This window comes from Bombina bombina, chromosome 2 (genome assembly GCF_027579735.1).
Source record: "Bombina bombina isolate aBomBom1 chromosome 2, aBomBom1.pri, whole genome shotgun sequence".
NCBI classification, from domain to species: Eukaryota; Metazoa; Chordata; class Amphibia; order Anura; family Bombinatoridae; genus Bombina; species Bombina bombina.
This window is the reverse complement of record NC_069500.1, coordinates 237,797,483-237,824,591: the sequence shown is the minus strand read 5'-3', so window position 1 is coordinate 237,824,591 and position 27,109 is coordinate 237,797,483. Positions and strand designations below refer to the sequence as shown.

At 38.7% G+C, this 27,109-nt stretch overlaps 1 protein-coding gene across 1 annotated transcript in view; it reads right to left on the bottom strand.

The window, feature by feature from the left end:
• SLF1 (SMC5-SMC6 complex localization factor 1) overlaps nt 1-27,109 on the bottom strand; it is a 686,747-nt gene that overhangs the window by 285,201 nt on the left and 374,437 nt on the right. Inside the window, exon 12 of the mRNA XM_053701493.1 lies at nt 8,940-9,087. Within this exon, the coding sequence (XP_053557468.1) occupies nt 8,940-9,087 (148 nt within the window). The remainder of the gene's footprint in view (nt 1-8,939; nt 9,088-27,109) is intronic.

Here is a 27,109-nt window from a genome sequence, read left to right as displayed (position 1 = left end):
TGGCCCAAAATGACTGATACAGTCAGTCAATATATTCAAACTTGTTTACTTTGCACCACTAAAAAACATCAACATAAACGTCCTTATGGTTATCTTCTATCTCTCCCCATACCTGAAAGACCATGGGCGGACATTGCCATGGACTATATTGTTGATCTTCCACCTTCTGCAAACTTTAACATTATATTAGTAGTGGTTGATCTATTTTCTAAAATGGCCCATTTCTTGCCGCATAGAGGTCTACCCACAGCTTCTGAAACAGCTAACCTCTTTATAGATCATGTTGTTAAACTACATGGTTTACCGAATTCCATTACTACAGACAGAGGATCACAGTTTACCTCCAGGTTTTGGAATCATCTATGTCAATCCCTCAACATCTCTAGAAAGCTAAGTACTGCTTTTCACCCCCAAACCAACGGGCAGACTGAGAGAACAAATCAAGCTCTGGAGCAGTACCTCCGTTGTTATTGTTCCCTAGAACAAGACAATTGGCATTCACTCCTGTCTACTGCTGAATTTGCTCATAATAACATGCTCAACTCCTCCACTAAGATGACTCCATTTTTTCTTAACTACGCGTTCCATCCTTCTTATGATATTCAGAGTTCTAATAACTCACCCATACCGATTGTTAATGACAAGGTCAACACTCTGTCCAAAGGCTTCGCCAGTGTAAAACAAATACTACATGATGCTCAAGCTGCACAAAAACGTCATTATGATCTACGACGTTCCAAACCTCCTGAATATAGGGTGGGCGACAAAGTTTGGTTGAGCACTAAAAATTTAAGATTACAGGTACCATCCAAGAAACTTGTTTCTCTTTATTTGGGTCCTTTTGACATTAAGAAGGTTGTTAATGTTAATGCAGTTATGCTCCTGCTGCCTTCTTCCATGAGAATACATCCAACGTTTCACGTCTCACTTCTAAAACCCTATGGTTCCATTAGGGCTACGCCCACAATGGGTGCGTCTCAAACTCATGTGGCAGATGAGATGGAGTATGAGATTGAGTCCATTCAGGATTCACGATAGTTCCGAAACCACCTCCAGTATCTGGTCAGTTGGAAGGGATATGGTCCTGAAGAGGATTCTTGGGAGCCTGCTACGAATGTCACGGCTCCACGTCTCCTGTCCTTATTCCATCGGAGGAATCCCCACCGTCCAGGCCCTTGATCCGCTGAGCGGCTCCTTGAGGGGGGTGTTCTGTCAGGGATTTTAGCATATCAAGTCTGTCACTTTAAATCTCACTCCTCTTACCCTATTTAAGGCCCCTCCTCTCTATACTCACTGCTTGGTAATTTGATTCAGTTGTTTAAGTGACTCCTGCAGAAGAAACCTTGCCCTATTCCTCTGTCTAGTGGGATTACCTACCTGAGCTTCTTAAACTCTGCTGAGTCCTGCTGTCCTCAGCTCCTCTGTGCCAGTTTACCTCCATCAGCTAACTGCAGCTATTCCGGAACAAAAGATTCAGCTATTGTGTTACTCCGGGTGTGTGTGACGTCACACCCGGCATCTCAGCATTCTCTCAGCGTGTGTACCGCGTTCTCTCTCCTTCATGGGTAACGAACTTACCAGCTACTGCTGACACGCTGTCCCTGCAATACTACAAAGATTTGGTCTGTATACTTTACTTACCTCTGCCGGATAACTGCATGACACTCTTACGCTTGCTATCTGAATACCGCTACCTTAAGTGACTGTTTAGCTATCCTCACCTGTAAAGTTACCTTGTCTGCCATACTCATTGCTTATCATTGCTGGATTACTGCATGACACTGTTACGCTTGCTATCTGTATACCGCAACCTTAAGTGACTGTTTTGCTTATTATTACTATGGTCTGCCATATCATCTACTATCTGCATATCCCAGCATAACCATATCAACCTGTCTTTAACACCTCAGCTGCTGCCTATTCATACAGTAATTATATCTACAACAACTCCTGGACAAGGCCTTGTTATCTGCCTCAACTAATACATTTTGGGGCTTGTGCTTTAGTACAATAACATTGTCTTTATACACACTCATTTCTAACCTCTGCTACTTAAGTGTGCCATTCAAACTGCATTGGGGGTTATAATCTCTGCCTTATATGCTACACTATGGCAGCTTGTGTGTCTGAGTGTGTGTGACTTCTGTATATATTTTATCTGCCTGCTGTGCTTGTGTGACTCCCCTGCTATATATATATATATATATATATATATATATATATATATATATATATACTACCTTGGAGGAATATCTATCATATTTATCAGTAGATACCTTTATATCATATTTATCTGTTGATACATATCTATCATAATAATCTGGTTGCGTGACAGCTCCGTTTTCACTCTGTACCCTACAGTAGTGACCCTCAGTTCAATGAGCATAACTGGATTCCTATAAGTTAGATCTGTGTGAATCCAAGGTTTGGTGTGAGACTGAGTGGTCCTACAATAGAGGATACTAGGTACCAGAACTTTTCCATCACTTGTTCTGACATACAACACATATCATTACAGTACCCTACACATCATCGGTCTGGGAAAGCAGTGGAAGCGATCCTGATCGCTTCTAGCCGCTTTCCAGTTATTGCAGTGATGCCTCGATATCGAGGCATCCTGCAATAACCTCTTTTACCCCTCCGGTGCAGAGATGGCCTCAATCGTTGGTGGGTGGGAGCCGAAGTGGGAGGCAGGTGGGCGGCCATCGATGGTTTCCTGTAGAGAGAGGGGGGCAGGATTGGGGGCGGAGTCGCCGGGGGCACGCATGGACGCGCGTGCACGGAAGGCGGCGGGCAGTCATGTGCACGGGGAGGGAGCGGGTGAGAACCGCTATACTACAGAAAATTTATGTAAGAAAAGTGGGAGAGAGGGGGAAGGAAATAAAAATAAAAAGTATCTAAGGGATCTGGGAGGGGGGTTGATCTTTGGGGGGGGGGGGGGAAGCTACACTACAGAAAAAAATAAAATAAAATCTTTTTTTGTAAACTGGGTACTAGCAGACAGCTGCCAGTACCAAAGATGGCTCCTAATAATTTAGAGGGGGAGGGTTGGAGAGCTGTTTGGGGGAGGATCAGGGAGGTTGGGGGCTAAGGGGGGATCCTACACAGCAGCATATGTAAATATGCTAAAAAAGTAAAACATTTTAAGATATAGCTTTTATTTTAGTACTGGCAGACTTTCTGCCAGTACTTAAGATGGCAGGGACAATTGTGGGTTGGGGGAGGGAAGAGAGCTGTTTGGGAGGGATCAGGGGGTGGGATGTGTCAGGTGGGAGGTTGATCTCTACACTAAAGCTAAAATTAACCCTGCAAGATCCCTACAAGCTACCTAATTAACCCCTTCACTGCTAGCCATAATACACGTTTGATGCAGAGCGGCATTTAGTGGCCTTCTAATTACCAAAAAGCAACACCAAAGCCATATATGTCTGCTATTTCTGAACAAAGGAGATCCCAGAGAAGCATTTACAACCAATTGTGCCATAATTGCACAAGCTGTTTTTAAATCGTTTCAGTGAGAAACCTAAAGTTTGTGAGTTTGTGAAAATATTTGTGAAAAAGTGAACAATTTTTTTTTTATTTGATCGCATTTGGCAGTGAAATGGTACCAAAATGGGCCTAAATCAATACTTTGGGATGTCTTCAAAAGATATCAGTGTTCCGATGTAACTAGCGCTAATTTTGAAAAAAAGTGGTTTGGAAATAGCAAAGTGCTACTTGTATTTATTGCCCTATAACTTGCAAAAAAAAGCAAAGAACATGTAAACATTGGGTATTTCTAAACTCAGGACAAAATTTAGAAACTATTTAGCATGGGTGTTTTTTGGTGGTTGTAGATGTGTAACAGATTTTGGGGGTTAAAGTTAGAAAAAGTTGGGTTTTTTTCCATTTTTTCCCTCATATTTTATATTTTTTTATAGTAAATTATAAGATATGATGATAATAATCGTATATTTAGAAAGTCCATTTAATGGCGAGAAAAACGGTATATAATATGAGTGGGTACAGTAAATGAGTAAGAGGAAAATTACAGCTAAACACAAACACTGCAAAAAGCCCTGAAAATAGCACGGAGTTCTAAGATATTGATTGGAAACCTCGCCTCTAGAGGATTCCAAACCTGTGTGCTGTCAGAGACCCCCAGACAGCTCACCAATCTGACTTGCATCTGTTGAGACTACAGTCCAGGAAGGACGAACAAAAGAGGCCCCTTGAATAATACGATGATGGTCTAACCACCAAGTCAGAGAGAGTAGAATGCTGGGATTTAAGAATATCAATTGTGATATCCGAGTATAATTCCTGCACCATTGATTTAGCATGCAAAGCTGCAGAGGCCTCATATGAAAACGAGCATAGGGGATCGCGTTCAATGCTGCAGTCATGAGACCTAAAACTTCCATGCACATAGCCACTGAAGGGAATGATCGAGACTGAAGGTTTTGACAGGCTGAAACCAATTTTATTTGTCTCTTGTCTGTTCAAGACAGAGTCATGGACACTGAATCTATCTGGAAACCTAAAAAGGTGACCCTTGTCTGAGGAATCAAGAAACTCTTTGGTAAATTGATCCTCCAGCCATGTCTTTGAAGAAATAACACTAGTTGATTTGTGTGAGATTCTGCTAAATGAAAAGATTGAGCCAGTACCAGGATATCGTCCAAATAAGGAAACACTGCAATACCCTGCTCTCTGATTACAGATAGAAGGGCACCGAGAACCTTCGAAAAGATTCTTGGAGCTGTTGATAGGCCAAAAGGAATTGCGACAAATTGGTAATGCTTGTCTAGAAAAGAGAATCTCAGAAACCGATAGTGATCTGGATGAATCGGAATGTGAAGATAAGCGACCTGTAAGACTATTGTGGACATGTAATGACCTTGCTGAACAAAAGGCAGAATAGTGCTTATAGTCACCATCTTGAAAGTTGGGATCCTTACAAAACAATTCAAAAACTTCAGATCCAGAACTGGTCTGAATGAATTTTCTTTCTTTGGGACAATGAATAGATTTGAATAAAAACCCAGACCCTGTTCCTGAAGTGGAACTGGTATAATCACCCCTGAAAGCTTCAGATCTGAAACACACTTCAGAAAAGCCAGAGCTTTCATAGGATTTGTTGGAACGTGAGAGAGAAAGAATCTTCTCACAGGAGGTCTTTCTCTGAAACCTATTTGATACCCTTGAGAAACAATGTTCTGAATCCACTGATTCTGAAAAGAATCTGCCCAAATGTTTTGAAATAATTTTAATCTGCCCCCCCCCCCACCAGTTGAACTGGATTGAGGGCCGCACCTTCATGCAGTCTTGGGGGATTGCTTTGGTTTCTTATAAGGCTTGGATTTATTCCAACTTGAAGATGGTTTCCAACTGGAGCCAGAGTCTTTAGGGGAAGGAGTAGTCACAGAAGGTTTAAAAACCTCAGGAGTAATCACAGAAGGTTTAAAAACAGAATTTAAACGTTTACTGGTTTTGTTATCAAGAGGATCAGACTCCTCAATACCTAAAGTAACCAATACTTCTTTCAACAAAGGCCGAATATAATCAAGCTTAAAAAGATAAGAAGATTTATCAATTTCAATGTCTGAAGTAGGATCTTCTGAAGCAGAGAGATCCTCTTCAGAGGAGGATATTTTAGTATGTTGTCGGTCATCACAAATTTCATCAGTTTTATGAAAAGTTTTAAAAGACCTTTTACGTTTATTAGAAGGTGGAATAGCAGACGTAGCCTTCTGTATTGCATCAGCAATATAACTTTTCATATCAACAGGGATATCATGTACATTAGATGTTGAGGAAACAACAGGTGCTGTACTAGTACTAACAGAAACATTATCGGCATGCAAAAGCTTATCATGGCAACTGTAACATAATATAGCCGGTGATATAATCTCAGTTTGCTTACAACAGATACACTTAGCTTTGGTAGAACTGTATTCAGGCAGCATGGTTCCTAAAGTAGCTTCTGAGACAGGATCAGACTGAGACATCTTGCAAAATGTAAAAGAAAAAAGAAAATTTAAACAAAATATCAAATTTCCTCATATAGCAGTTTCAGGAATGGGAGAAAATGCATATGCTAAATAAGCAGAAAAGCAAACATCATAGCCCTCTAGAATATAAAGAGAGCAGGGAGCATAAAGGAAGTGGGGTAATATAATAAAAAAAAAATAATTTTTTAACGCCAAACAATATCCGGAAATGACACAACTTGCGTCATAACAAGCACGACTTCGCGCCAAACAAACTAACGTTAATAAAGACGCAGGAAATGACGAAACTTGCGACATTAAAGACGTAAATTGGCGCCAAAACATTTTGGCGCCTAAAATGACGCAATAAATGACAGCATTTTGCGCCCTCGCAAGACTAGATTTGCCCGCACATTTTAAGTAAAAAAACAAGTCAAATTGGAAAAAAGACTAAACCCCAGGTAAGAAGAATTATTTTTTTATGTTGTTAAATAACTTCCTTAAACATGATTCTCATACTGAAACTGTTAGACTGCAAAGGGAAATACACATAGACCTTACTCATGGCACATATAAGTAAATACATATATTTAAAACTTTATATTAATACATAAAGCGCCAAACATAGCTGAGAGTCTATTAAATAATGATACATAATTACCGAAGACACTCATCCACATATAGCAGACAGCCAAACCAGTACTGAAAACTATCAGCAGAGGTAATGGTATAAAAGTATATCGTCGATCTGAAAAGGGAGGTAGGATTCCTACGACATATAACAGAGAACCTTTGAAAAGATTTCCCATGAGTGAAACCATAAAAATCAACAGGCAATACTCTCTTCATGTCCCTCTGACAAACACTGTACTCTGAGAGGAATTGGGCGTCAGAATGCTTAGAAGCGCTTATCATAGAAGAAATAATAAAAATCAAGCACAAACTTACTTCAGCACCTTCATAGGAGGCAAAGTTTGTAAAACTGAAGTATATATGTGGTGGTAGGTGTATTTGTAGGCATTTGAGGTTTGGGAAACTTTGCCCCCTCCTGGTAGGAATGTATATCCCATACGTCACTTGCCATTTACATGAAAGAAATACTCACAGCCTCAGCATTACTATGCACCTTAATCTTTTTATTAATTAATGCACACCATCTCCTTTTCCCCCATATTCTTTATTTTTTTTAATAATCAAAATCTAGGAAAACCTACAAAGCTATTGTTTGTGGATTAGGAACTACATTTTAATACCATAAAGCTTTTAGAATTCATGTTGTTACAATTTAGCAGTGGGAAATCTCTTTGCATGTTGTTAGCTTTTTATACATTCCTGTCCCCTTAACGTGTGGGATGCAATTTATTTGCATAGATCAATATTAGTCTCATTTACTTGGTACTTGATGTTCATTCAATTTGGACATTTTTTTTTATAAAACAAAAAATAGTTGGAAGGGTTTGGATCTTGGTGATTTCCTACCACTAGTGCAATAAAAACAGCCAGAAAGAAAATAAATCTGGAAACCAATATATATTGACAATAATAACATATTACAAAAGAATGTAAAACAGACTGAGGAACATTTCTTGAACAATCAACATAAAGATTACAATTTTAGTAAGGTTTGAAGAGAGGTTAAAGATATATGATAAAGAAACACAGACCAACAATACCCAAGATAGTGCGATACAGAAAAAAAAAATCATGATTTTTTAATGAAATATTGAGATTTGATTCAAATATTTTTTAAACATACATTTTGCATAAAAAATGCATCTAACTGTTTAAACAGTGGTTTATTCCCCTTGCAGTTTGCACTGTAGAGTAAATAGGCCAGAGAAAAGAGTACTGCCACTTTGCAACAAACCATGAGGTAAGTAGTGGCAGTAGTGTTACGTGCTGTGACACTGATGTGACGCTTCCCGGTCCACTCCCTGGAGGAGTGATCAGTGCTGCAGCTTGGTTGGACTGGAGCATTTGTGTACCTAACATAAATAAGAGCATAATGCCTGAAATGTAGTGTATTTTATTTTATAATAAATGTAGATTGCAACATTGAAGCAGTGCTGCTGTTCTATTTGTTGTTTGTTTGCAGTAACCGTACAGCTTTGCACGCTTTACCTTGTGACTGCATTGCTAGATCTCCTGTGAACTTTGTATGATATATTAAGGAAGCCATTTCAAAAATATTTTTTTTTTGGATAAAAAATTGCAGCCTCATGTGATTCAGATATTGCGTAGCCTCCTATTGCGATAAATTGCATCATGCGAATAATTGCACAGCCCTGGTAGCGACTATAAAAATATTGGATTTGAACCACTATACGTACCCACAGCACTTACCCAAATATTTGCTGTAAGTCAAAGGTGTCCAACTTTTCCAATATGGGAACACTTAAAGGGCTAATAATTGTATATTTTGATATAAACAATCTCCAAATGTTCAATGCTTTAGTAAAATATACAAAACTGCTTACACTTGCAACACAAACACAGAAACATTTACTCTGGGTCATGTCACAGGGGACCTAATTGAGCTAGTTACAAACAACAAGATCTAAGCTTGTTGTCAGCTGCATGGATTAAGTCACATGGCTAGGCATTCTATGTGTTGTAAATGTTAACAGGTATTGAATCTGTTTGGGACCACAGAGAAATGTCATACTATACTTTCACACAAGTAAGTCAGCTACAGAAGAAAGTATTCTTTAATAGTTCAAATTAATCTGCTAAAAAGTACCACCATGACAAAAACATTACAAAATATTGGGAAATGAAGGTGGACACATAAGAAGCAGTGGAAAATCTTAGTGCTAGGTTGAAAACCCTGCTTTAAAAATAGTCTTGCAATTAATTTTCATATCACACAGCCACAGGCAAAAAATGTAATCAGATGACTGTATGTTTTAGTTATTCCAATAATTATATACAGCAACACACTGTTCATTGCTTACAAATATCACTCACCTTCACAAGGAACACAAATATAGAATGCCAGATCGTTGGTCACTTGATGAATCATATTTTTGTCAAGATAAAAGCCAAGAAGTATCCAATATTCTACAGCTGATCCAAGCATTCCATTCAAGTAATATACAATTTCTTGTAAAAAGACCTGAACATAAAATTAAAGAACAAGCACACAGATTAATTAAGTAAAGCTATTTAAGTAAGTTTTACACATATTTCTACTGAAAAAATATCAAAATATTGCATACTTTAATGTCTGGTACTTTAACATCCATGTAGTTAATGTAACATTTCTTAAGAGTCTATGATAAAGTGCTCACAGCTTTTATATATTTAAAAAAGAAGAAACCCAAAAGGCTACAGTAGAACCCTATCTTGGCGCTCCTGGTAATACTAATTAGTGAGAGCGCCCTATCTAGGGGGGGTGAGGACAGAGCTGACCACTCCCCCTGACTACCTGAATAAAAGTAGGGTAATTCCCCCCATTGATGGACTGCTTTTCTGGGAATTACTTTTGCATCTATGTGATTTTGCATACTTTGTATATGCTTGTATGTTTTCTTTCTTTCTTTGGCCTTGAGCCCATGACAAAGCCCATCTGTTCACTTTGTGATACTGTTTACAAGAAGTTATGTAAAGCTTGCTTTGGACATATATATGGTGGAAGCTTAGTTGCATAAACTGCCACACACACTCTTTCTGGGCAATCTGCTGCTGCAGAAACTTTACACTGTTGTAATTCTGCTGCTAATGGGGGAAACTGCCTCTGCTACACCTGATGTTTCTACCCCATATAATTCTGCTGCCCTATGTGGTTTTATAAAGGCTATTAAAGGGACCTTGGGGAATGAAGATGAACAGGTCAGAGATATACGATTACTTTCCTTTATCTGAGGCCATTAAGGACATTAACCTTAGTAATTTTAAGAAACAACTAGGGCTGTCTGTAAACATATTTAAATTGTTTCTTTAACCTAAGACCGTGCATGTTCAATTTTTTAACCCTCTCAAAAATGGGTGCTGCTATTTCTCGGCTGTCAAAAAACATGCTCCTTCCTACTGATAATGCAGATTCTTTTAGAGATGTTATGGATAAGAGAATGGATCATATTTACAGCAGGCGACTAGGTTCCATCCTCGATTAGCCATGTTCTAAATTCTCAAAGCCTCAGATGTTTGGTCTACTAATGTATTACACTCATCTCCTGAAAATCAAAACTTTATACATTTTCTTTCAGATTTAAAGATAGTCACTTCCTATTGTTTTGTTGCTGCTACAGAGATGCTAGAGTTGAATGCCAAATCTATGATTACAGTCAACCTAGTTAGACTGACATTATGGTTACACCATTAAAATGCAGATACCAGTTCCAAGATTAATATCCTGAGTTTACCATTTAAAGGAAAAATGTTGTTTAGTAAAGAGTTAGACCTCTTGATCTCCAAATGTTCTGGGGTTAAGAGTTCCTTTTTACCCCAGGCTCATAAATATTGTACGTTTCCTTCTTATAATCAAAGGCAGATGTGCCAATACCAAGCTTTCAAGTCTTTCCCTAGGAGGGATGCCTTTCAATCCAAGAACTAGAAGTCGCAGTTGTAAAAACAGAGAAGAGGGTGTGGAATATCCGACCAGACTAATCAGTCCAGGAAGCAATGGTGGTTTGCCTATCCAGATGCCTCTAATAGGGGGGTGACTCTCCAGAGAAATTTAAGCAGACACTATTCAAGACAGCTGAGTTTTGCAGCTCCAGTAAACAGGATATCATTTAGAGTTCAAAGTGAAATCCTTGCTTGTTAAAGTCACCAATCCCAAAGGATGTAATGAAGTTGGAAGCAATTCAGCATTTTGTAAGCGGTAGAAGTCATTAAGAGGGTTCCAGGGTCTCAGCAAGATCAATGATTCTACTCCTCTCTATTTGTGGTCAGAAAGAAGGGTGGAGACCTGTTCTGGACCTTCTGAAGCTGAATTCTTACCTCATTGGCAAGGTTTACTTCCTTGTTCCCATCACAGAAGCTCACAGTAAGTATCTGATGTTTGTCATAGGAGATCGACACTTCCAGTTTCCTGCACTTCCTTTTGTCATTTCAGCAGTCCTTTGATTTTTTACTAAGATATTGATTCCCTTGGTGATGAACTTCGAATCAGGGATCTTTTAGTCATCCATTAGACAACATTCAGCTGGGTGTAGATTCAGTTCCACAAGCACATCTACACAGAGATAAGCTGCTTCAGTTTCCTCAACAACAAGGCTGGCTTGTTAACTTCCAGAAAAGTCAATTGGAGCCTACCCAGTCAATAGTCTTCTTGGAAGCTCAATCCCACAAAGTAAAGGCCTGGTATCTATACCCCAGCTCAGGATTCACTTTCTACAGGGGTTTTTCAGAAGGCTTCCATTGTACAGACTGATCACCACCTGTCTTTGGATGATGATGTTGGGCCTCATGTCCTCAATCATCCACATGGTGAAATGGGCAAGATGGAGAATGCAGTCTTTTCTATTTCACTTTCTTCTATGTCATCAAAGACATCTGGATCTCTCAGTTAATTCCTTTTCCGGTGAAACTCAAGAGGGGTCTTGGTGAAGGTGTCAAATCTCTCCAGGGGTCTTCCTCTGATAGAATCAGATTGGTATTCTCTACAGACAGATTCCAGCAAGCATGGCAGGGGTGCTGTGTGTCAGGGGTCCTATGCTCAGGGGATGTGGGAGAAGGAAAGTCAGACCCGATCGTCAAATCTTCTGGAAATATGGGCCATTTTTCAAGCACTGTCAATATTAGAAAATCTGTTAAGAGGAAAGCAAGTGAGGATAATGACAAACAACAGGACTGCCGGGTCCTATCCAACGTAAGGGAGGTACACAAAGCCTACAGGTTCTCAGGGAGGTGTCACCAATATTTGCATGGGCATAGAAGAATCTGCAAAATCTTACAGCAGTCCACCTCCCAGGAGTACAGAATGTTAAAGCAGGATTTTAGAAGTTCAAATAAGAATTAACCTACAAACAGCCAGATTACGAGTTTTGCGTTATGGATGGCTCGCTAATTACTTGTATGTTATTTTCACCGCTCACCTTTCATAGCGCTGCTATTACAGGTTTGCAAAAAAAACGGCTTGTGCGGGCGACATGGTTGTGTTGAGCTTTATACGTCACATAAATACAAGCGGTGTTTTGACGTGCTCGTGCACAATTTCCCCATAGACATCAATGGGGAGAGCCTAGCCTCACACGTGTGTCAGTATATTTATGAAAATCTAAGTAGTGCTCTCCAAATAATATATCAGCTTATGGCAGGGTTATAACACAATATATTTAATAATTATCCTTAAAAATAGAAACCCTTAACCAACATGCATCTACTAGAAACCATACAATTAATATAAATACCTGAATTCTTTTATTTAGTTAATATTCATGAACATTTTGAAATATATTTGCAATACCAGAATATGACACAATATTATATACGTTAAAACCGACTATTAAGATATGCTATCCTTCTTACAAAGCCCAGAAAAATTTACCTTCACAAATCAGCCTTTAACTTTTAACATCCAAGCAATACAATCCTAAACAGTGCTTATAAACAATAGGATAATATATATATTATGCTATTTAACTGCAATTTATCCTAATACAATATTGATTTAAAACACCAGAACTTTCACAGATAAATCACTTAGCCTACCAGATACAAATTTAAACAATACCTAGGCTTATGAAATATTAACTTGAAATACAAACTGCTTCTTTAAATCTTTCAACTGTACTTTAAACTGCAGTGACTTAGAATTTAACTAATAGTCTTACCAATAACCTTGAATACGTTACCAGGGTAAAGAGCAATCGATATCCAATATTCCTTAATAGGAACTATTTTACCTCAGATCACCAATAAGTGTATATCGCAATCAATAAGAAAGGTAGATTAGCTTTGCTTGAGTAAATGGTATTTCACGCCCAGCAGGAACCAGTTACAAGTTTTAGCTTCAGCAGAAAATCTGTCCTTCTCTATATTGCATTCACTTTATATTAGTTTTCCATCATGGGTAAATTATGGGTGGCCCTCCTTGTCTCTTTTGATTGGGTATTTTGAATACCTGATTGGATTGGCCCTTAACGGAGTTGAGCATGTTTACCATGGCAACGCATCTTTTGAACAGTTAAATTCCCTTAACTGTCCTACCGGTATTGGCCCTTAGGTGGCAGCAGATATACAGACAAAACAAATTCACCTTTAAAATTTCTAAGCATTTTTAACAAGTTAAGAATTCTCATAAAATGGTTATTTAATCAGATTACACTCTCTGCATTAATCATATATAACCCCAATTATAGATGGGTAGTATTAGATTATTTTTCTGATTATTCTGATACCAAATATGTTATATTATTAACATTGTATTGTATTAAGGCAATTTAATACTGCTAATTATTAGCTTAAAATGCATTACAATTTTATCAGTATCCTGGCATTTCTATCCAAATACACATTCACATTTTCAATAGTTTCAATAGTTCTGCCTGAATGCACTCCTCTATGATCCATCTGAAAAATAGAAAATTTATGTTGTATATATGCACTTCAAATTTGGGATTAAAATGGTTATTATATACTAATTCTGAATTTATTTCCTATATAAATATCCCATGCAGCAATTATCTATTTAATATAATGTGTTTAATTTCAATATATATTCATGTGTTTAAATTTATTATCATATAAAAGACCGTCATATATCCATTAAAAATATATATATTCTCTTATAATGCTGAAGTGTATTCTACTTGCCTATAACATAGATGTTTTAAAATTTCATTGTGAGCCATGTGTTTTCTCTGTGTTACCCTCCCCAGACTCTTCGTCTTTTACTCACCACATGGGGTCTTTTTGTACCTGAGAGTAATGCTGACATTCTCACAAAACATGTCATTTGAAACTAGACTAACAGGTTCCTCTGTGAGGAGTAGGGAGTTTATCACACATTTCGACTTTGAAAAACAAATGGTATCCTGATCTATGCATCAAAATGCTGTTTTTTTCTATAGCAGGAAGTGGGCTTCAAAGGCTATGTTAACTCTCAATTATGGTAAAACATGTTTGTATTTTCATCTAGTGAGCAAATGCTTTAGTGTCAAGCCTTTGGAGACATCCTGTCTGTAGTTTAGTCCTGAAATGTTTATTCAAACTTGTGGGGGTTTTGCAAATCAAATCCTGACATCAGAATTTAAACCTTATTCCAGTAATATCTGATAAAAATATGGTTTCATACATAAACACATTTCCCTGTCCTACTGACATACATATATATATAAATATGTATTTACCTGTGCCCTGACACCTGCGATCGCGGAATGAAAAGCTCCGTAACGCAGCCCCATTGATGTCTACGGGGAAAAAATATGTATGCTTAAACCTAACACCCTAACATAAACCCTGAGTCTAAACACCCCTAATCTGCCGCTCCTAACATCACTGCCACCTACATTACACTTATCAACCCCTAATCTGCCGCTCCCAATGTTGTCGCCACCTTCATAAATTTATTAACCCTTAATCTGCCTCCCCCAACGTCACCGCCATCTACATAAATTTATTAACCTCTAATCTGCCGCCCCAACGTCGTCGCCGCCACCTACCTACACTTATTAACCCCTAATCTGCCGCCCCCAATATTGCCGCCGGCACTATAATAAAGTTATTAACCCCTAAACCTCTGGCTTCCCACATCACTAACACTAAATAAATATATTAACACCTAACGTAACCCTAACCCCACTAGCTTTAACATAATTAAAATAATTATAACTAAAACTTACTATTAATAACTAAATAATTCTTATTTAAAAATACTTACTTACCTGTAAAATAAACCCTAAGCTAGCTACAATATATCTAATAAATAATTTTTATTTCACAGGTAAGTTTGTATTTATTTTAACTAGGTAGACTATTTAGTAAATAGTTATTAACTATTTACTAACTACCTAGTTAAAATAAATACAAATTTACCTGTAAAATAAAACCTAACCTGAGTTACACTAACATCTAACATTACAATAAAATTAAATAAATTAATAAAATACAATTATGTAAATTACAAAAAAAACACTAAATTACACAAAATAAAAAAAGAAATTATCAAAAATTAAAAACGAATTACTCCTAATCTAATAGCCCTATCAAAATAACCCCCCCCCCCCAAAAAAAAAAACCCTAGCCTACACTAAACTGCCAATGGCCCTTAAAAAAGGGCCTTTTGCCGGGCATTGCCCCAAAGAAATCTGCACTTTTACCTGTAAAAAAAAATACAAACAACCCCCCCCAACAGTAAAACCCACTACCCACACAACCAAATCCCCCAAATAAAAACCTATCTAAATAAACCTACGCTAACCATTGCCCTGAAAATGGCATTTGGATGGGTATTGCCCTTAAAAGGGCATTTAGCTCTTTTACATTGCCCAAACCCTAATCTAAAAATAAAACCCACCCAAAAAACCCTTAAAAAAAAAACTAACACTAACCCCCGACGATCCACTTACAGTTTTGGAAGACCAGACATCCATCCTCATCCAGCTGGCAAAGTCCTCATCCAAGCGGGCAGAAGTCCTCATCGAAGCGGCCTGAAGTCTTCATCCAGACAGCATCTTCTATCTTCATCCATCCGGCGCGGAGCGTGTTCATCTTCAAGACATCCGGCGCGGAGCATCCTCTTCATACGGTCTTAGCCGTACACTGAAGATTCCCTTTAAGGGACGTCATCAAAGATGGCGTCCCTTGAATTCCTATTGGCTGATAGAATTCTATCAGCCAATAGTAATTAAAGGTGAAAAAATATTGGCTGATCCAATCAGCCAATAAGATTGAGCTTTAATCCTATTGGCTAATCTAATCAGCCAAAAGGATTGAACTCCCATTTTATTGGCGGTACTGACGTTGCGTGACTACCAAAAATGTGTACGGTACAGCTATTCTGACAAGACTTGTAATAGCAGCAGTAGGGAAAAAGCATCGTTATGGCCCATAAAGATGCTTTTTGAGTCATAACGTAAAACTTGTAATCTATCTGAGAGTGTTAATTCAACATGAGACTCATGGCATTTCAGACTGATGACTTGGCTGCTGAAGTCTCGGTTTAAACAGATGGAGATTTCAACACCAATACACTTTGCAGACAAGGAAAAAACTACATCTAGTGCTTATTACACAATCTGCAATACTTTTTCTGTCTAGATGACCTGACATAATGCTTCACTGACCACTTTTACATGATGATTACAGTCAAGGTCTTGCATCCATAACTTTAAGAGTTTAGGTTTCAGCATTTCTGCAATCTCAGGGATTAGATGGGTTCAAAAGCCTCCAGTCACCCAGTCCTTTATGGCCTGTTCATATCCCCACCTTAACCTAGAAAAATGTTACCTTCATGGAATCCTTCTTTGGTTTGGATTCTCCTTTCTAACCTATTCAGAACATTTTATTATTGTTTCTCACATTGAAGGCCATCAATTTGGGCAGATGAGAGTCTGAGCTTCATGCGTTGTCTGTTAAAGAGCCTTTCTTAGTTGTTCATCAGTAAGCTTTTTATGGACTGTTACTGAGTTTTTACCTAAAGTGGTTTCAGTTTTCCACAGAAGTCAAGATATTGTTTTATCATTTTTCACCCAGAGGAGTCAGTAGCCCTGGGAAGACTGTTTCTACATTTGAATATAGTTTAATGCTTATAGACTTTTGTCATACTGTAAGACAGATAATGTATTTGTCATTCCTAGAGGTTTCTAACAGGGTCACACAATTTCAAAGTGGATTATACAGACTATCTCAAGGGTATATAAACAGAAGCATAAGCAAGTTCCAGTTCCCTAAAAAGAAGGGTATCACTGGTAAGCAATAACCAGAGTTATGAGCCAAGTTATTTGAATGTTAATATCTAGTTATTTTTTTACTTTAAAGGGACAGTCTAGTCTAAAATAAACTTTCATGATTCAGATAGGGAATGCAATTTTAAACAACTTTTCAATTTACTTTTATCACCAATTTTGCTTGGTATTCTTAGTTGAAAGCTAAACCTAGGAGGTTTTTATGCTAATTTCTTAGACCTTGAAGACCGCCTCTTATCTGAATGCATTTTAACAGTTTTTCACCACTAGAGGGTGTTAGATCATGTGTGTCATATAGATAACACTGTGCTCACACACGCTGAGTTACCTAGGAGTCACCACTGATTGGCTAAAATTCAAGTCTGCCAAAAGAACTGAAATAAGGGGGCAGTTTGCAAAGGCTTAGATAGAAGATAATCACAGAGATAAAACGTATATTAATATACCTGTTATGCAATACTGGGGAATGGGTAATAAAGGGATTATCTATCTTTTAAAACAATAAAAATTCTGGTGTAGACTGTCTCTTTAAGATATGGTGAAGGAAACAAAACAGATTTGGACACTTACAGGAAAATTCATTTAAAAAAAAATTATGATATCTGTATATATATATATATATATATATATATATATATATATATATATATATATATATATATATGTGTGTGTGTGTGTTTGTGTGTGTGTATGTGTTTTATAAAAAAAATTACAAGATACCCAACACAACAAGAATAACATTAACAAGAAAAATGTTTTTATCTAATGTCAGCACTGGTTTATGATGACAGAACATAATAAAACCTTGAAATTAGTGCACATTCAGTGGATTGTCGTAGAATTATATTGATCTCCAATGATGTGTCAGGCATAAGCAAAAGAAAATAAGGACACTAAACAAAGATGCGCAAAATTTTTAGTCCAAAATGTATGAATAACATAATTTATGCTTACCTCATAAATTATTTTATTCCTTGGCAGTTAGAGTCCATGAATCTACTCATTTGCCTATGGGAAAATACTTCACCAGGTCACCAGGAGGAGGCAAATACACCCCCAACTCTCCACCCTCTCAGTAGTTCAAGCTGAGGATAAAGAAAGGTAGAGAGACAAAACGGGTATTAAGGTGCCAAATGACTGCCGCCACTACCAATATATTGGGGCGGGCTCGTGGACTCTTACTGCCAAGAAAGAAAATAATTTATTAGGTAAGTATAAATTATGTTTTCTTTCTAATGGCAGTGAGAGTCCAAAGACCAAGTAGCCACCTTACAAATCGGTTCCACTGAAGACTCATTCTTAAAGGCCCAGGATGGAAGAAACATCACGAGTAGAATGAGCCGTCATTTAAGAAGGAGGCTGCTGACCTGCCTCCAAATACACCATACGAATAACACTTCTAAGACAAAAATATAAGGTAACAGCAGTGGCCCTCTGCCCCTTGCACTTATCAGAATACAGAACAAAGAAGGAAGAAGAACAACGGAACAGCATGAATATAGAACTTCATGGCGCTAACCACATCCAAATTATGTAATAACCTTTCCTTAGAAGGAGGAGGATTAGTACAAAGACTAGGAACACCTATTTCCTGATTGATATTATGCGTGGACACCACCTTAGGTAGGAAATCCACCTTAGTGCGCAAAACAGCCTTATCCCAATGAAACATCAAGTAAGAGGGATCACATTGCAGAGCAGATAACTCAGAGACTAACATCTGGCAACCTAGCCAGCCTTTTATGTAACAAACCGGAAAGAGCAAAAATCTGCCCCTTAAGAGAACTAGCAGACAAACCCTTCTCCAGACCATCCTAAAGAAACTGAAGGATCTGCCGAATCTGAACCCTATGGCAGAAGAACCTCCTATCTTCACACTTAGATAGATAAGTTCTCCACACTTTGTGACATATATACGCTTAGTAATCGGCTTCCTAGCTTAAACCAAAGTATCAATAACAGACTCAGAGAATCCTCTCTGAGGCAAAACTAAGCATTCAATGTCCACGCAGTGAACCTCAGAGATTCTAGATTTTGATAAAATAACAGACCCTAAAAGGTCCAGTCTCAGAGGTAACCGCCACGGAGGAGTAGACATTTCTGCCCTGATGATTGATGTAAGCTACTGTTGTGATGTTGTACGACTGAAAGCAAATAAAGGGGACGGTACGTAACTGAGGCCAAGCCAGAAAAACACTGAGAATTGCTCTCAGCTCTAGGCCGTTGATAGGAAGAGTAGTTTCCTTTAAACTCCAGGTTCTCTGAGCCCTCAGAGAACTCCAAAAAGCTCCGCAGACCCTCAGACTCGCGTCAGTTGTTATTATCTCCTATAAGGGAAGAAGAAAAGATCTGCCCAGAAGAATTGGTTCTGTGCAAAGCCACCAAGAGAGAGATTCTCTTGTCCCAGGGTCCAGATGAATGACCTGAGACAAGTCTGCATGATTCCCATTCCATTGTTGAGCATGCATAACTGTAGAGGTCTCAGATTATAGCGGGCAAACAGAATAGCATCCGATGCCGACCACCATGAGACGGACCACCTCCATGCAATGAGCCACTGAAGGCTGAGAGGTAGACTGCAGAAAACGACAGGCCAATTGAAACTTTTCCCTCCGCTGATCCGTGAGAGAAATGATCAAACAAACTGAATTCTTACAGTTCCTAGAAAACACACCCTTGTGCTTGGCACAAGCAAGCTCTTTTCCAAATTGGTAGACACAAGAGTAGAGACTCCATATGAGATTTTGCTAAATGAAAAGATGGTGCCTGAGCAAAGATATCATCCAGGTAAGGTGCCACAGAAATTCCCTGCAATATGATCACTGCCAGGATTTTGCAAAAATCCTCAGAGCCATAGCTAGGCCAAAGGGCAGAGCTACAAACTAATAATGTCTGTCCAGAAAAGCAAACTGCAGGAATTGATGATGTTCCTTGTGTATGGGAACATGAAGATACACATCCTTTAAGTCTATAGTGGTCATAAATTGACCCTCCTGAACCAGAGGAAGAATATATCTGATAGTTTCCATCTTGAAAGACCTTCAAGAACCTGATTACACACTTGAGATCCAGAATTGGATGAAAGGAATCTTCCTTCTTTAGAACAATGAACAGGTTGGAATAAAAACCCTTTCCTCTCTGAGAGGAACTGGTACGACAACCCCCATGGATATTAGATCTTCTACACATCATTAGAAAGTCCCTCCCTTTACCGGATTTCCTGGAACTCTTGAAAGGAGGATCCTATCTTCTAACTCCCGAAAACTATGTCCAGAACCCATTGTTCTTGGACAGACTGAGCCCAAACTTCCAAAAAAAAAAAACAACAGTCTGCCCCCCACCTGACCCCAGGTTGGGGCCCATCCCTTCATGCCAATTTGGGATTGGGATTTGGCATCTTGGACTGTTTGTTCTGGTTTTCAAGGTGCTCCTAGGAGGTCTCTGACTTATTAGAAGCTGAGCTTTTTTTGGCACTTTTTCTGGCAAAAACATAATTTATGTAAGAACTTACCTGATAAATTCATTTCTTTCATATTAGCAAGAGTCCATGAGCTAGTGACGTATGGGATATACATTCCTACCAGGAGGGGCAAAGTTTCCCAAACCTCAAAATGCCTATAAATACACCCCTCACCACACCCACAATTCAGTTTAACGAATAGCCAAGAAGTGGGGTGATAAAAAAGTGCGAAAGCATATAAAATAAGGAATTGGAATAATTGTGCTTTATACAAAATCATAACCACCACAAAAAAAGGGCGGGCCTCATGGACTCTTGCTAATATGAAAGAAATGAATTTATCAGGTAAGTTCTTACATAAATTATGTTTTCTTTCATGTAATTAGCAAGAGTCCATGAGCTAGTGACGTATGGGATAATGACTACCCAAGAAGTGGATCTTTCCACACAAGAGTCACTAGAGAGGGAGGGATAAAATAAAGACAGCCAATTCCTGCTGAAAATAATCCACACCCAAAATAAAGTTTAACGAAAAACATAAGCAGAAGATTCAAACTGAAACCGCTGCCTGAAGTACTTTTCTACCAAAAACTGCTTCAGAAGAAGAAAATACATCAAAATGGTAGAATTTAGTAAAAGTATGCAAAGAGGACCAAGTTGCTGCTTTGCAGATCTGGTCAACCGAAGCTTCATTCCTAAACGCCCAGGAAGTAGAAACTGACCTAGTAGAATGAGCTGTAATTCTCTGAGGCGGAGTTTTACCCGACTCAACATAGGCAAGATGAATTAAAGATTTCAACCAAGATGCCAAAGAAATGGCAGAAGCTTTCTGGCCTTTTCTAGAACCGGAAAAGATAACAAATAGACTAGAAGTCTTACGAAAAGATTTCGTAGCTTCAACATAATATTTCAAAGCTCTAACAACATCCAAAGAATGCAACGATTTCTCCTTAGAATTCTTAGGATTAGGACATAATGAAGGAACCACAATTTCTCTACTAATGTTGTTGGAATTCACAACTTTAGGTAAAAATTCAAAAGAAGTTCGCAACACCGCCTTATCCTGATGAAAAATCAGAAAAGGAGACTCACAAGAAAGAGCAGATAATTCAGAAACTCTTCTGGCAGAAGAGATGGCCAAAAGGAACAAAACTTTCCAAGAAAGTAATTTAATGTCCAATGAATGCATAGGTTCAAACGGAGGAGCTTGAAGAGCTCCCAGAACCAAATTCAAACTCCAAGGAGGAGAAATTGACTTAATGACAGGTTTTATACGAACCAACGCTTGTACAAAACAATGAATATCAGGAAGAATAGCAATCTTTCTGTGAAAAAGAACAGAAAGAGCAGAGATTTGTCCTTTCAAAGAACTTGCGGACAAACCCTTATCTAAACCATCCTGAAGGAACTGTAAAATTCTCGGTATTCTAAAAGAATGCCAGGAAAAATGATGAGAAAGACACCAAGAAATATAAGTCTTCCAGACTCTATAATATATCTCTCGAGATACAGATTTACGAGCCTGTAACATAGTATTAATCACAGAGTCAGAGAAACCTCTTTGACCAAGAATCAAGCGTTCAATCTCCATACCTTTAAATTTAAGGATTTCAGATCCTGATGGAAAAAAGGGCCTTGTGACAGAAGGTCTGGTCTTAACGGAAGAGTCCACGGTTGGCAAGAGGCCATCCGGACAAGATCCGCATACCAAAACCTGTGAGGCCATGCCGGAGCTACCAGCAGAACAAACGAGCATTCCTTCAGAATCTTGGAGATTACTCTTGGAAGAAGAACTAGAGGCGGAAAGATATAGGCAGGATGATACTTCCAAGGAAGTGATAATGCATCCACTGCCTCCGCCTGAGGATCCCGGGATCTGGACAGATACCTGGGAAGTTTCTTGTTTAGATGGGACGCCATCAGATCTATTTCTGGAAGTTCCCACACTTGAACAATCTGAAGAAATACCTCTGGGTGAAGAGACCATTCGCCCGGATGCAACGTTTGGCGACTGAGATAATCCGCTTCCCAATTGTCTACACCTGGGATATGAACCGCAGAGATTAGACAGGAGCTGGATTCCGCCCAAACCAAAATTCGAGATACTTCTTTCATAGCCAGAGGACTGTGAGTCCCTCCTTGATGATTGATGTATGCCACAGTTGTGACATTGTCTGTCTGAAAACAAATGAACGATTCTCTCTTCAGAAGAGGCCAAAACTGAAGAGCTCTGAAAATTGCACGGAGTTCCAATATATTGATCGGTAATCTCACCTCCTGAGATTCCCAAACTCCTTGTGCCGTCAGAGATCCCCACACAGCTCCCCAACCTGTGAGACTTGCATCTGTTGAAATTACAGTCCAGGTCGGAAGCACAAAAAAAGCCCCCTGAATTAAACGATGGTGATCTGTCCACCATGTTAGAGAGTGTCGAACAATCGGTTTTAAAGATATTAATTGAGATATCTTCGTGTAATCCTTGCACCATTGCTTCAGCATACAGAGCTGAAGAGGTCGCATGTGAAAACGAGCAAAGGGGATCGCGTCCGATGCAGCAGTCATAAGACCTAGAATTTCCATGCATAAGGCTACCGAAGGGAATGATTGTGACTGAAGGTTTCGACAAGCTGTAATCAACTTTAGACGTCTCTTGTCTGTTAAAGACAGAGTCATGGACACTGAATCCATCTGGAAACCCAGAAAGGTTACCCTTGTCTGAGGAATCAAAGAACTTTTTGGTAAATTGATCCTCCAACCATGATCTTGAAGAAACAACACAAGTCGATTCGTATGAGATTCTGCTAAATGTAAAGACTGAGCAAGTACCAAGATATCGTCCAAATAAGGAAATACCACAATACCCTGTTCTCTGATTACAGACAGCAGGGCACCGAGAACCTTTGTAAAAATTCTTGGAGCTGTAGCTAGGCCAAACGGCAGAGCCACAAATTGGTAATGCTTGTCCAGAAACGAGAATCTCAGGAACTGATAATGATCTGGATGAATCGGAATATGCAGATATGCATCCTGTAAATCTATCGTGGACATATAATTCCCTTGCTGAACAAAAGGTAAGATAGTCCTTACAGTTACCATCTTGAACGTTGGTATCCTTACATAACGATTCAATATTTTTAGATCCAGAACTGGTCTGAAAGAATTCTCCTTCTTTGGTACAATGAAGAGATTTGAATAAAACCCCATCCCCTGTTCCGGAACTGGAACTGGCATAATTACTCCAGTCAACTCTAGATCTGAAACACATTTCAGAAATGCTTGAGCTTTTACTGGATTTACTGGGACACGGGAAAGAAAAAATCTCTTTGCAGGAGGTCTCAACTTGAAACCAATTCTGTACCCTTCTGAAACAATGCTCTGAATCCAAAGATTGTGAACAGAATTGATCCAAATTTCCTTGAAAAAACGTAACCTGCCCCCTACCAGCTGAGCTGGAATGAGGGCCGCACCTTCATGTGGACTTAGAAGCAGGCTTTGCCTTTCTAGCTGGCTTGGATTTATTCCAGACTGGAGATGGTCTCCAAACTGAAACTGCTCCTGAGGATGAAGGATCAGGCTTTTGTTCTTTGTTGAAACGAAAGGAACGAAAACGATTATTAGCCCTGTTTTTACCTTTAGATTTTTTATCCTGTGGTAAAAAAGTTCCTTTCCCACCAGTAACAGTTGAAATAATGGAATCCAACTGAGAACCAAATAATTTGTTACCCTGGAAAGAAATGGAAAGTAAAGTTGATTTAGAAGCCATATCAGCATTCCAAGTTTTAAGCCATAAAGCTCTTCTAGCTAAAATAGCTAGAGACATAAACCTGACATCAACTCTGATAATATCAAAAATGGCATCACAGATAAAATTATTAGCATGCTGAAGAAGAATAATAATATCATGAGAATCACGATGTGTTACTTGTTGCGCTAAAGTTTCCAACCAAAAAGTTGAAGCTGCAACAACATCAGCCAAAGATATAGCAGGTCTAAGAAGATTACCTGAACACAGATAAGCTTTTCTTAGAAAGGACTCAATTTTCCTATCTAGAGGATCCTTAAACGAAGTACCATCTGACGTAGGAATAGTAGTACGTTTAGCAAGGGTAGAAATAGCCCCATCAACTTTAGGGATCTTGTCCCAAAATTCTAATCTGTCAGACGGCACAGGATATAATTGCTTAAAACGTTTAGAAGGAGTAAATGAATTACCCAAATTATCCCATTCTTTGGAAATTACTGCAGAAATAGCATTAGGAACAGGAAAAACTTCTGGAATAACCACAGGAGCTTTAAATACCTTATCTAAACGTTTAGAATTAGTATCAAGAGGACCAGAATCCTCTATTTCTAAAGCAATTAGTACTTCTTTAAGTAAAGAACGAATAAATTCCATTTTAAATAAATATGAAGATTTATCAGCATCAACCTCTGAGACAGAATCCTCTGAACCAGAGGAATCATCAGAATCAGAATGATGATGTTCAGTTAAAAATTCATCTGTAGGGAGAGAAGTTTTAAAAGATTTTTTATGTTTACTAGAAGGAGAAATAACAGACATAGCCTTCTTTATGGATTCAGAAACAAAATCTCTTATATTATCAGGAACATTCTGCACCTTAGATGTTGAAGGAACTGCAACAGGCAATGGTACTTTACTAAAGGAAATATTATCTGCTTTAACAAGTTTGTCATGACAATCAATACAAACAACAGCTGGAGGAATAGCTACCAAAAGTTTACAGCAGATACACTTAGCTTTGGTAGATTCAGCACTTGACAGCGATTTTCCTGTAGTATCTTCTGACTCAGATGCAACGTGAGACATCTTGCAATATGTAAGAGAAAAAACAACATATATAAAGCAAAATTGATCAAATTCCTTAAATGACAGTTTCAGGAACGGGAAAAAATGCCAAAGAACAAGCTTCTAGCAACCAGAAGCAATAAAAAATGAGACTTAAATAATGTGGAGACAAAAGTGACGCCCATATTTTTTCGCGCCAAATAAGACGCCCACATTATTTGGCGCCTAAATGCTTTTTGGCGCCAAAAATGACGCCACATCCGGAACGCCGACATTTTTGGCGCAAAATAACGTCAAAAAATGACGCAACTTCCGGCGACACGTATGACGCCGGAAACGGAAATAGAATTTTTGCGCCAAAAAAGTCCGCGCCATAAATGACGCAATAAAATGAAGCATTTTCAGCCCCCGCGAACCTAACAGCCCACAGGGAAAAAGTCAAATTTTAAGGTAAGAAAAATGTTAAATTAAAATGCATTATCCCAAATATGAAACTGACTGTCTGAAAATAAGGAAAGTTGAACATTCTGAGTCAAGGCAAATAAATGTTTGAATACATATATTTAGAACTTTATAAACAAAGTGCCCAACCATAGCTAGGAGTGTCACAGAAAATAAGACTTACTTACCCCAGGACACTCATCTACATATAGCAGATAGCCAAACCAGTACTGAAACGAGAATCAGCAGAGGTAATGGTATATATAAGAGTATATCGTCGATCTGAAAAGGGAGGTACGAGATGAATCTCTACGACCGATAACAGAGAACCTATGAAATAGACCCCTTAGAAGGAGATCACTGCATTCAAATAGGCAATACTCTCCTCACATCCCTCTGACATTCACTGCACGCTGAGAGGAAAACCGGGCTCCAACTTGCTGCGGAGCGCATATCAACGTAGAATCTAGCACAAACTTACTTCACCACCTCCATCGGAGGCAAAGTTTGTAAAACTGAATTGTGGGTGTGGTGAGGGGTGTATTTATAGGCATTTTGAGGTTTGGGAAACTTTGCCCCTCCTGGTAGGAATGTATATTCCATACGTCACTAGCTCATGGACTCTTGCTAATTACATGAAAGAAAGGAGTGAAAAGTGCCCTCAACGCGAGCTTGAGACCTGGATTTCTTATCCTAAAATAAGAGTGCGCCCTTATCCCCGGTGACGGTAGAAATTAGTCCAAACATAAACCGAATAAGGACTTACCCTTAAAGGCCAGGGATAATAATTTTGATTTTGATAACACTTCCAGCCGACTAAGGATTTAAGCCAAAGCGCCCTTCGCGCCAACACAGCAAATCCAGAAATCTTAGCATTCAGACGAATAATTTGAATAATAGTGTAACAAATGAAAGAATTCACAATCTTCAGAGCATTATTACGCTCCTGAATATCTTTTAGTGGGGACTCCACCGTGATTAACTCAGATAGCATGTCAGACCAGAAGGTGGCCGCACCAGCAACTTCTGCCACTCCAACGGCTGGATAAAAAAGCTATCCTGATCGGAAGAACACCTTTCTCAGGTAACCTTCTAGTCTTCTATCCATAGGATCTTTAAAGGAAGTACTGTCCTCAAGGGGGATAGTAGTACGCTAAGTCAAAGTGGAAGTTGTCCCATCCACCTTAGGAACGGTGGTCTACAACTCCAGATCGCTGTCAGGAACAGGGTATACCTGTTGTAGATGAAGGAGAAAAGGGAACCCCATGCGTCTTCCATTCCTTAAGAGATAATATCTGAAACCAAGGCTTGTAAACCAAGTCCAACTTATAAGTCTTCTTAGTCTCAGACGGCTCAGGAACATCTAACGTGGAAAAAACATCCTTAAGAAGGAATCTCAGATATTCAATCTTAAAATTAACTTCTTCCGGTACTGCATCCTTTTTTTCAGATAAATCAGAAGAAGAAAGCTCACCGTTAGAGATAGCGAAATAATACACCTCCTCAGAGAATGTTGAATTACTAACAGCCCCAGCCTCCATAGAGCTACAAAATCTGTCCCCAGAAGCAGCATGCT